Below are 11171 nucleotides of genomic sequence, written 5' to 3'. Positions count from 1 at the left end.
GGGGGGGGGGGGGGAGCACTCTCCTCTGAGCAATTCTCAGGATATTTTTAGGATTTCAACTCAGCACAATGTACTACTTGCAGAATTTGTTTCAACACAAGGGCGGAATCTCTCTCAAAGAAGGTATGTAATGATTGGGAAGTAGAACAAGTATGTCTTTTGCTTCAGCTGCTAAGCAACATAGCTTTAGACTGCAACAAGGCTGATTCTATTAGATGGAAGGGGCATCTAAAGGTCTCTTCACAGTCAGAGGCTGCTACAAGAAGCTGGAATCAGGTAACATGTTTTTTGGCCTTGGGAAAAAAATTGGCTCTGCAAGCACCTTTGAAGGTCTCCTGCTTCTCTTGGATTGTGGCTAGAGAGGCTTGCCTCACTCATTCCAACCTTCAGAAGAGGAAAATTCAGCTTTGTAGTAGGTGTCCCTGTGTGAAGAGCACTTGAAGATGTTGACCACCTCTTCTTGCATTGTAAAGTTGCTACCAGCTATGGAGTATGTTTTTATCATTCTTACGCATGTCCTGGTCCATGCCAAAATCCCCTAGTGAGCTATTGCAATGTTGGAACAAAGATGGGATGTGCAAGTAATCACATAAGACTTGGAATACCATCCCTCAAGCCATTTGGTGGACTGTTTGGCTTGAAAGAAATGACAGAATCTTTGACGGCCAGTGGAGAAACTTACGTAGCCTAACAAAGATGTCTTATTTTGCTAGCTTTTTGGTGCAACCTGGTTACTATACAGGATGATGATGCAATACAACTGGGGATCTACACATTTGTAGTTATGTTCTCTTGCACTGGCTTTGTGCAAGCCTTTATAAAATCCTTGAATAATTGTCATTTTTTTTGCTTGAAGTTTCAGCCGTTTATCCTGACTGACATCTTGACTTGTAGTGTCCTGACATTAACAATGAGGTCTGATGATTAATACATCTGAAAGTTGAAGATTCTTACACTGATGTTAGCACCTTCTCGTCTACCAACAGTTTTATGCATGGAAAATTTAATCAAAAAGTTGATTAAATCAGTAGTCCTATTATTTATGTTTTCCTGTTTTCTATGTAACAGTTGTTTTCCTGTAGCAGTTATTGGCAGTTAGGAGGTTATTCCTCCACTTTCTCATTTCAGTAGTAGTAGCAAGTTATTTCCTTGTTATTAGGTGGGTGGTTAATCCACCAGTGTTGTATTTCAATTATTTGAATTCATTACTTCAAACTCAAGAGATTGCAGGTTCTCTCTGAACAGATCAGCACCATAGGTCGTAGGAAGAAAACATTTTTTATATTGCAGCGCCCATAACTAGATCCATATCAGGGGACCATAACAACTGACCTGAAAGACTGTGTCGATAATTGATACAGAGGATTGCTGATCACTAATTTAGTAAATGTTTAGCAGAAAAAGTCCTAGTTAATGATTTGTATACTACTTAAAATGGAGTTTCCACAATATCTTAGATGTATTGGATCTTTCAATATTAATTTCTCCTAATGTTACATGAACTTTGGCTGATGATGTTACTTTTATTTCAGTTCTTCTATTTCACGTCCTTCAGTTAAAGCAGCGAGGAACTATTATTTCAGCAGAAAAATAGTAGGTTTGGATCACCTGATATACAATCAATGCAATACAAGGAGGAGATGCCACAAAAAACTTTATTTGTTACAGGGTGGAAATCGTGATCTTAATCCTCGAACATCGAGGATATTACACCTTTTGCCTTTTGCTTCTGCTGAGGATGGGGTGTCAGTCAATGGTAGTTCCAGACCAACTACAAGCAGTGATATGGAGGAAATGAGACTAAAACTAGATATATCTCTGCAAGGTGAAGATAATGGTTCTGGACTTGTCCAATCGCTGCATGATGCTGCAAGAGTAATTGAGCTAGGACTTAGACAACAAGGCTCATTATCCAGGGTATCCTGGTTTTCAACTGCCTGGTTGGGCGGTGATAGAACTATTTGGATCAAGGAGCTATCTTATCAGGTTTGTAACTTTTGAAGTCTTCAATTTTGTACTTCTTGCTCTTCATGTTTTGTTAGTGTTTAGATGCATTGTGTTCTTCTCCATTACAAACTTGAAAAACAGGTCTTTTAATGGTGAGAATCACTAAGGTAATTTGAAAGTACTTACCATGAAATTTTGATTTCTGGGCTATTGAAGCCTGAAGGTTTATAATTCTGTCCATTACCAGTAGTTTTATGTTGAGATCTCATTTTTGTGCTGTGTTGATGTTATTTTCTGATATGGTGGAGCTCATTGTTATTCTTTTCAGGCATCTGTATACTCTCTACTGCAAGCAGCAATTGAGATTTTATGTCGAGGAGATGAAAGAGATAATGATATCAACATTTTCACGCAGAGGAGGTAATTCATTTTGCTCTCTTTAATGGAATATGTAAAAACTGTGCACCAAGAGTCAGAAGCATAGCCTACTACTTGTTGCATCTTACTAGTGGTGCATAATTGATGATTTTGACTACATATAGGGAATAGGCTGTATTTGCTGGAAAATACTTTCCCAATTTCTCTTTATTTGGTCACCTTAAATTGTGAAAAATGTGTTTTACAAGTTTTAAGTGGTTTCCAACAAAAGAAGAAAAATGACCTTGCTCACATATGGATGAAAATCTTTTTTTCTTTACAAATATCTCAACTCTCACTTTATCATTTGTTTCAGTTAACATTTATGTATTGTGGTCAGCCTTTAATACTCAAAGATATCAATAGTACACTTTCATCATCCCTTATGTCTTGTACTATTATCATATGTCACTTCTTTTTATATCCTACCAAATATTAGAAATGATCCAAAAAATTACTACCAAAGGTATGCCATTTTCTGCGGATACATTTTTGATGAGAAACATTTTCCTCAAAAGGCACCCCCATTTTTCTGATTTGTTTGCTAGGTAGAAGTATGACGTATTGTTGGAACTAGGACTTAGCGAACATATTTGATTTACAAGAAAGTTAATCATAATTGTCAAAACGTTCGCATACTTTCTCATTTTAAATTTCTTAAAATGTGTATATTTTCAGTAACATTTTTCTCTTAAGTATCCCATGCATAATAAATACTATCTCCATCTGTGTTATATGGCAGTGTTTGATTGGGAGTGAGGAGTTAAGTAAGAAAGAAAAACTTTTTTGCATATAGGCTAAATATGTATAACATATTTTAACTACCATTAGAATTTGTGGTTTTCAACATGTCGTATCATTTCTATAAGAATGTATCGTTACGGGTAAAGTAGGGGCAGACTAAGCATACACTGTTTTCTGAACTGTGCGCCACTGGTTAAACCTTTGGGATTTCTGGGTTATAAAAGAGAATAATTTGGAATGCCTTTGGGAGCTATAGGAAGAGTCCCCAGCTTTTGAACAATTCCTAATAAAGCCTCCGCGATCAGGTTTCTACTTAGTGACCTTCCAGTATTTAGAGGCACTATAAGAAGAACATCTGAGAGCTCTCAATCATTTTCATCAAAGGGGCACTTTTACAAAAGAGTTTAATGCTCCTTTTATTACTATTAAATTATAAAGGAGGATGCGGCGAAATTAAAGATTTTAGACCTATAAACTTCTTAGTATATGTAGGTTGAAAGTGGTAATGGCAAGTCAACTTTGATAGCCAAAACTTGTTTGTGCTGGGGATAAATAACTGATGTTGCTGCCTGTTACGACTCAAACACTGTAGGCCGTGGCTGATATCTATTGAGCACCAACCCACCAAGCGGATCGGCATCCGTGACGAGCAAGCATGTGCTATGCTGAATCGTACTTTAATAAGTAAAAACAGTCCATATCATATGCCAAACTCTTGAGAACTATGCTAATTTTTTTTATTGTTGAGTAGTTTGTTGCAGAGAGTGCGATCGTCATAATTGGAGCAGAAAACCAACAGAATGTTTTGGCTAACATAGTTTTTATTGGTATTTCGGCCTACATAATATTTCGGATGGGGATTCATCTCTACCTTTTTATATAATGTAGTGGCCAAACCAGCAGAAAACCAACAAATGTTTTGGCTAACATAGTTTTTTATTGGTATTTCGGCCTACATAATATTTCGGATGGGGATTCATCTCTACCTTTTCATAAAATGTAGTGGCCAAACCAGATAGTCCATTTCCTCTCTTTTCTCGCTCCTCAAGAAAGATGGCTAGAAACTTCCTATTAGGAATGACTTCCTTTCAGGTTGTGTTGTTACATACCATACTGTTCTAACATGGCAAGGGAGACGGACAACTAATCTAATACAGTACAACTATGATCAGCAACAACATAGATAAGATAAGACTGATGTCTGAGGATATGGTTCTGGTTCTGGTTCTCTTCTGTCCCGTTCCATCAATCAAAGAAGAATCCATGCCAAGAGCTAGTTCCAACCCATAGTCAGAGCCAATCCTTCTAGTCGAATGCCTTGCGGCGCCTTTAATGATGAGGAAAGCGATACTAAAGAGATTAATTCAAGTGCACTGACTACTCCATCAACTCAGTTTCGTTGCGTAAGTGGAGGATGCCAATCATCTTACTCTGAACTTGAAATCTTTCTTAGGCTCATCTCGTCGATTGTCATTCTGATCCTATTCAATCATAGATAGTCGGATCTTTTAGTCATAGGCTATCGCCCTTTCCTGATAGCCGCAACTCTGCCCGTTCCGCTATTCCATTAAAAGAGCGGATGAGAATTGATTTGACAAAGGCTGGGGAAATCTATTTCTTTCCATCTCTATGTTGGCTAAACATCTCAGCTGCCTTCTGTCAAAGGATGTCTCTGACTCTCTTCTCAGATGTCGCTGGTAAATTCAAAGCGCGTAGACACTTATTAAAGTTCTTAGACCAGGTGAGAAATAAGCGATAGAAGAGAGAAATAATTGAGAATTTGGGAGATATCAGAAATGTCTAACACCTATATCCTTTATACATCATCACATAGTAAAAGGAAATTCGGAAGATGTTTCTAATGTTATTGACTGGCTGTAACTAGAAGATATTAGGGCTGATGTAAGTATACATTTTTGGAGGGGAACTACAATTTGATGTAGTATACCTGTGGATATATAGAAGTAAATGTAAACTTTCTCAAAAAAATATTACTAGTTTTACATTTCTCTATGTGGTACACTTGTAGCTATCTCACCACCTAACACCATTGAACTCTAGTCTATTTCTGACTATTTAATGCTAGGATCTTGAATGAACATTTAACCAATTTCAACTTATAACATCGATGAGAGTCATTCCTGCTACATAAAAATTCAACTTTCTTATATCAGTTGACTGGTGTTGGAATCCAGATCTACGATGTGCCATACCAATCTTGACAAATGAATTGTCCTACCATTGGAGGAGAATTCCGAATAATCTAATCTGAACATCTTTTAAGTTTCTTCTTCTCAGGATGATGTCCGTCCATTGATAGACACCAGTTCAGTGACAGCCTCTGACTAGTGATACTCACGGATTCTTTCAGTCTCTAAGTATGAGGGGGATTTGAGGAGAAATTCCTTGTCATTCAGCTAGTACACCTGAATTCTGTTTTGTTTTTTATCTTTCATTAGTTTGTCCTATTTTTTCTTCATTCCTTTATCAAGTTTCTTCCTTTGCTTAGAGCAGTAGAGATATTCAGTGCTATGAGTTCTTGTTTTACTTGTGCATCATCTAGTATTGGTCCTAGGATATCAGATGATTGTTGACGTTTACCTCCCACAACCATAGAGATGAATGCTTTATTGGGGGTTCTGGTATATGTCAGCAAATGTATTTAGCTGAATTAGTTCCATCATTATATATAATGCTTATATTAAGTTAGTTAAAAATGTACGATGTTCTCTCATTACTTTTAAGTTTGGAACTGCTTTTCCCAACTTCTTTATCTCTAATATAAATGTCACTTGATTGAAAAATTTGATTTATTTCTCTCTTCTTCTTTTTTTCCAATTTCCAGATGTTATCTATTGCTAATTTTGTCGCTCATGGATTTTTTATTGGTGATGGAAGTTAGAATCAGTATTTTGCGCATAGAAGCTTGAAAAGTACTTTGACACGTCCTTTGCTTAGACGATTCTGTCATCTAGGCATCATGGGAGGCTATTGATATCATAAACTTGCGTTGATTGTGAACTCTTGGCCCCTAGGACTAATAGACTTTGTTGTCTACATTTTTATTGTGTTGGTTCATCCTTTTCCATTTTTAGTGCGCTTGACTTGGAGGGCCCATTTCCCTCTCTACTGTCATTTTGATTTGAAACATATTATCTAATGTACTGTTGCATTAATGAAGTTTATCAAGGCAATCTGCTCCTTTGGAGAGCTTGATTAGAGATAGTTTATTAGCCAAGCAACCTGAAGCTTATGATTGGTTTTGGTCTGAGCAAATTCCAGCAGTGGTTACCACCTTTGTGAATTACTTTGAGAAGGATCTGCGATATGCTGCTGCTACTGCAGAGTATGTAATTGCTGAAAGAACATTGAATACGTTGATATTCTGCATAGCTATTTGTGTATTAATTGATGCTTAAATAGGTTCCTCTTTGTTCAGGACCAGAAAGCAAACATCTCTATCTCCTCGAAATGCAAGTGATGTATCACTCCTTATGCTTGCACTCAGTTGCATTGCAGCGATTATGAAACTTGGTGCTGCAAAACTGTCGTGTACACAATTTTCGTCTCTTGTTCCAGACACACTTGGAAGATTGATGGACATGCTTGTCGAATTTATTCCTCTCCGACAGGCTTATCATTCCGTGAAGCCTATTGGTCTGCGTAGAGAATTTCTTGTCCATTTTGGTCCCAGAGCTGCAGCATGTAGAGTACAAAATGAATCAGGAACTGAAGAGGTTATACTCTGGGTGAGTCTTGTCCAAAAGCAGCTTCAACGAGCTATAGATCGAGAGAGAATATGGTCCAGACTCACCACAAGTGAGAGTATCGAGGTAAGACCAAAGCTCTTTTACTTATTTGATTTCTTACTCGAATTTTTCAGTGACACAACTCATGAATATTGACCTGATAGTGGTACATTTATAAGCTAGAACAAGCAAAATAGTAAGTTTCTGTGCGCTGCAAGTTACATTGTGTGTATATATATATATGTGTGTGTGTGTGTGTGTGTGTGTGTGTATACACATTCCATTGATTCACAAGTCTAATATTACTTGCTATAAGTTTTTCTTGTAGCTAGTACTGTTAAAGAAGGATGTAAAATGATTTTAATATATGGCTGGTAAATTTTGAGTATGTCAATGTAATGCAATATGTTAGCGTGTGGAACACCTCATGGACAGTCATTTCACTTCACTTGGCGCTTCTTAAAATGTCCTGAGAAATGGTGACAGATGCATAAATATTGTTTGTGAGCCTTATCCTGGAGAAAGTGTGACCACTAATCAATATATTGTAGGAAATATTGAGGCTAATATGAGTCCCCTATCAAGGATAAATTGATTGTGGCATAGTAAAAGCAGAAAAGCTGTAATGCATAATTTTTGCTATACCTTTAGGTGAGGCGTTCGCCTTACACATTTCCCACTTGAATATGTATTTTGTACATCGCACTTGAGTTTCTATATTTATTGCTGATACATCCTACAGGTTCTGGAAAAGGATCTGGCCATATTTGGTTTCTTTATTGCTTTGGGAAGAAGCACAAAGGCTTTTCTTTCTGAAAATGGATTTGATACTCTTGACGAGCTGATTGAAGAATTAATTAGGTAAAGCATTTTTGTGTTCCTCGTTTTTGGATCTTAGCCTACACTGATAATACACTCCATTGTATCCAACTTTTCATTTTGAATTCTAAACAGGTATCTAATTGGGGGCAGTGTACTGTATTATCCTCAACTTGCATCAATAAGTTCTTATCAACTGTACGTGGAGGTTAGCATTCTTGTGAAGAAATTGTCATTAGGACACATTTATGTGGCACATAAAGCTGAAATATCTTTACATGATAGGTTGTGTGTGAAGAGCTAGACTGGCTTCCTTTTTATCCAGGCATTACTGCTAATTTTATCCGTAATACTGGGCACAAAAGTAAACAAGAAGTTCCTCCAAATTTAGAAGCCATTCCACTAGTATTAGACGTGTGCTCTTACTGGATCCAGAGTTTCATTAAATATAGTAAATGGCTGGAGAACCCTTCTCATGTCAAGGCAGCAAGATTCCTTGCAACTGGGTAAGTAGGCTGGAAAAAAATCCAATCAATTAAGTGAATTTACAGGAGTTAGTAACAATTTGTGGACATGAACGTTTCAGGCACAACAAGCTTAAGAAGTGCAGAGAGGATCTCGGAATTGAGAAGTACGTTAAATGAGAAAATGTTACTTTCTTCCTCTTCCCCTCTTCCCCTTACTCTCTTTTTGTGGTTTCTGACTATTATCATTATTTCCATCCATCTGTGAATGGTATCAGGCAGGTGTCCTTTTCGTTAACAGATCTAGACTGATCTATATTTGATCCTAGTCGCTGTGGAACTAATTATATCTCTCAGGAAACATACACAAACTTTGCACCATTTACATGCACTGTACTCGGTCTACCTTGTTGAAAACCTAAAATAATGAATAGAAGTGTTCTTCTCTAACAAATTAATCTTTTAGATGGATTGATATACCATTTAACATGGTATCAGAGTATGCTAGGATTTGAACCATACTCTGTTAGGTATTTAGTATCCAATTAATTGACCTCTTAGCCACACTTTTGGGTGCCATATGAGTGCATTAAATTATTTGATTTTTTCAGTAAATTTAAATGTCCTGAGTAAGTCCAGCTTATTTGCTTTTCTTTTTTCATAGTTATAGTTTATTTGCTTGTAGTAATAGTCATTTCATTCCAATAATTTATGGCACTTTGGTCAAATGCAATGGCAATACAAACTCGGTCACATGTGATATGAAAATCATGTGCTAACAATGCTTTGAAACATGGACAGGACTCGCGTGGGAGCTTATTCACAGATCAAGAAAGAAACAGATTCCTTTGATAAGGTATAATTACCTCTTAGAAATGAAGCATTTTCTGTTGTATTTATCCTCATGTGATGTGATAATCTTTAAGACTGTCTCTTCAATTCCCTTGGACATAAAAGTGGATAAAGAGCCTTCAACTATTTTTTTACTCAAGTAAATAGTTTTTTTTTTGTTTTGTGAAAATTCCCGTATACAAGCAAGAACCTACGATACATAATCTCCAATGCTATACATAGTCATTTCTGTTCCCTCAAAAGCTCTTTTATTTCTCCCCTCCGTAGAATCCACAATGCTAAAGGGAAAATCCCATGACCTACATATTCCCTTCCTTCGTCTAAAGGCCCAGCTATGTAGCACATTTTTCATTCGACACAACATTGTCTGTTGCACACCGGGCCATTTCAAGACTACTCATCACAATCATGTAGCCATCTTAGTTTTTGTTTGAAAAAGGCAAGATAATTTTATAAATCCAGCACTAATAATGTGCTGTTGTAACTTTATATAATTAGCAGAGGCCCCCAAAAGCAAAATTAATCCCCAAAACTGATCTCGTAGTGGTTCTAGCACATGAAGTAGTGAGAAGTACGATTTCAGCCTCATTTACATGTTCCGATCTACAATTATTTAGCCATCTTACAAAGGAATAAGAGGTGATCAACGTCTTTTTCTGAATGTTTGCACCTAAAGCACCAGCAACGTTGTATTTCTCTCCATCGAATTCCCAGCTGTCAAAATCTCCCTCCTCACTGCCAACCAAGCGAAGAAACTGATGAAGTGCTTGTATTGAATGGCAGCCTACAAGTCCAGTATCCCACCAACTACTTTCCAGGACCTCAATGGAGAAGTAACATGTGTTCTAGTGGCGAACCAATTCCTGCTTTCATATGGTTATTCCTTATATTTCCAAGTTATAGAAAAATGGTATCTCAATATTTACTTGTATTGTTAAATTGTGAGACCACTTTCTTATAGTTTAAACTTTTAGTGGATAGAATCTCAATTTATAGTTGTTCTGAACTCACACCTTAAAAGTGCAGGTCGAGATCTTCCCCCATAGACCAAACAGGTAGCTTTATTTGATGACAAATGGCATTGAGACGCGAATTAGGATCTGTATTCTTCTTTGATACTTCTAAGGTGTTGCATCTCAATCAAAAAATTCAATCCCTTAGAAAGGAAGCATCATTATTTTTATATTGTCCACAACATTTACAAAAAAACAAATGACCAAAAAAATTATTATTAAATAGAAGAATTGTTGCGACCTCTGATTGTTCAAAATTAGGAGGATAAAGTAGTTGAGACTTCCGTTGGTACTTGTTACTTGTTGTATCTAGATAATTTTCTTTGTAATTAGAAGCCACAAGCCTTCCTATGTGAAAGAGGGGGAGGGAGTGAGACCTAGCTCTTCAATTGGTTTCCCCAGGGTTTATTACTCAAATGATGTTTTCTTGCTCTAACACCTCTTTACTTGGTTCGTCCTCTCATGTGTTCTCTTCATACCAAACAAAAGTAATCATGCAGTGTTTTTTTTCAAACAAACTGCAGATAGCCTTCCTCTCGTGATTTAAGATGTAAAAGGCAATAAACCTCTTTCAATTATCATGTTTTTTTTCAATTGCTATTTCTTATCAAAATGCTTCACCTTGATTTCAATAACACAGTGTAAGGTGCCTCTTTCCTCTATCTCAAGGATTAAATTATGGATCTGAAGATAACAATTTTTGAGCATTTCATTTTAGGCACTGGAGAGTGTCGAAGAGGCTTTGGTAAGGCTAGAGGTATTGCTTCAAGAACTGCATATGTCAAGTGCTAGTTCACAGAAGGAGCACTTGAAAGCTGCATGTTCTGACCTTGAAAGGATTCGTAGAATTAAAAAAGAGGCTGAATTTCTTGAGGTTTCATTTAGAACGAAGGCAGCTTTCCTACAGCAGGTAACTTCTGCAATTTATTTCTAAAAGAAGAAAGTTTTTGCAAGTTTTTTCCATCTCAGATTTTGTCCTGCTCAGTCCTGACATTTCATAAAATAGGACTGTATCTTTTGTATTCAACTATTGGATATCTTATACTGGTCATTTAAATGTAACTGCGCTAGAGGATCTATTAATTATTCTTTTTGGATTTTTTCTTATTTGGGGAGGGTGGGGGTACTTTTAGATTCATTTTTTGTCTCCTTTTAATGGACATGGG

The 11171-nt window shown here is 36.7% G+C and overlaps 1 protein-coding gene across 3 annotated transcripts in view; it reads left to right on the top strand.

Annotated features, from left to right (window-relative positions):
- Positions 1-11171, top strand: part of LOC107031024 — a 20420-nt gene that overhangs the window by 2171 nt on the left and 7078 nt on the right. For all 3 annotated transcript variants that reach the window (XR_003574429.1, XM_015232216.2, XM_027911765.1), the window contains exons 2-11: positions 1533-1986; positions 2276-2367; positions 6290-6454; positions 6548-6941; positions 7600-7718; positions 7812-7884; positions 7962-8182; positions 8263-8307; positions 8942-8996; positions 10724-10915. Coding sequence is in view for 2 of the 3 variants with exons in the window: in XM_015232216.2 (XP_015087702.1) it covers positions 1533-1986; positions 2276-2367; positions 6290-6454; positions 6548-6941; positions 7600-7718; positions 7812-7884; positions 7962-8182; positions 8263-8307; positions 8942-8996; positions 10724-10915 (1810 nt within the window). In the remaining variant the exon portion in view is untranslated. The remainder of the gene's footprint in view (positions 1-1532; positions 1987-2275; positions 2368-6289; positions 6455-6547; positions 6942-7599; positions 7719-7811; positions 7885-7961; positions 8183-8262; positions 8308-8941; positions 8997-10723; positions 10916-11171) is intronic.

Source organism: Solanum pennellii, chromosome 9, assembly GCF_001406875.1.
Source record: "Solanum pennellii chromosome 9, SPENNV200".
NCBI classification, from domain to species: Eukaryota; Viridiplantae; Streptophyta; class Magnoliopsida; order Solanales; family Solanaceae; genus Solanum; species Solanum pennellii.
Note: the sequence above shows the minus strand (reverse complement) of the source record. Positions and strands in the feature narration are given on the sequence as shown.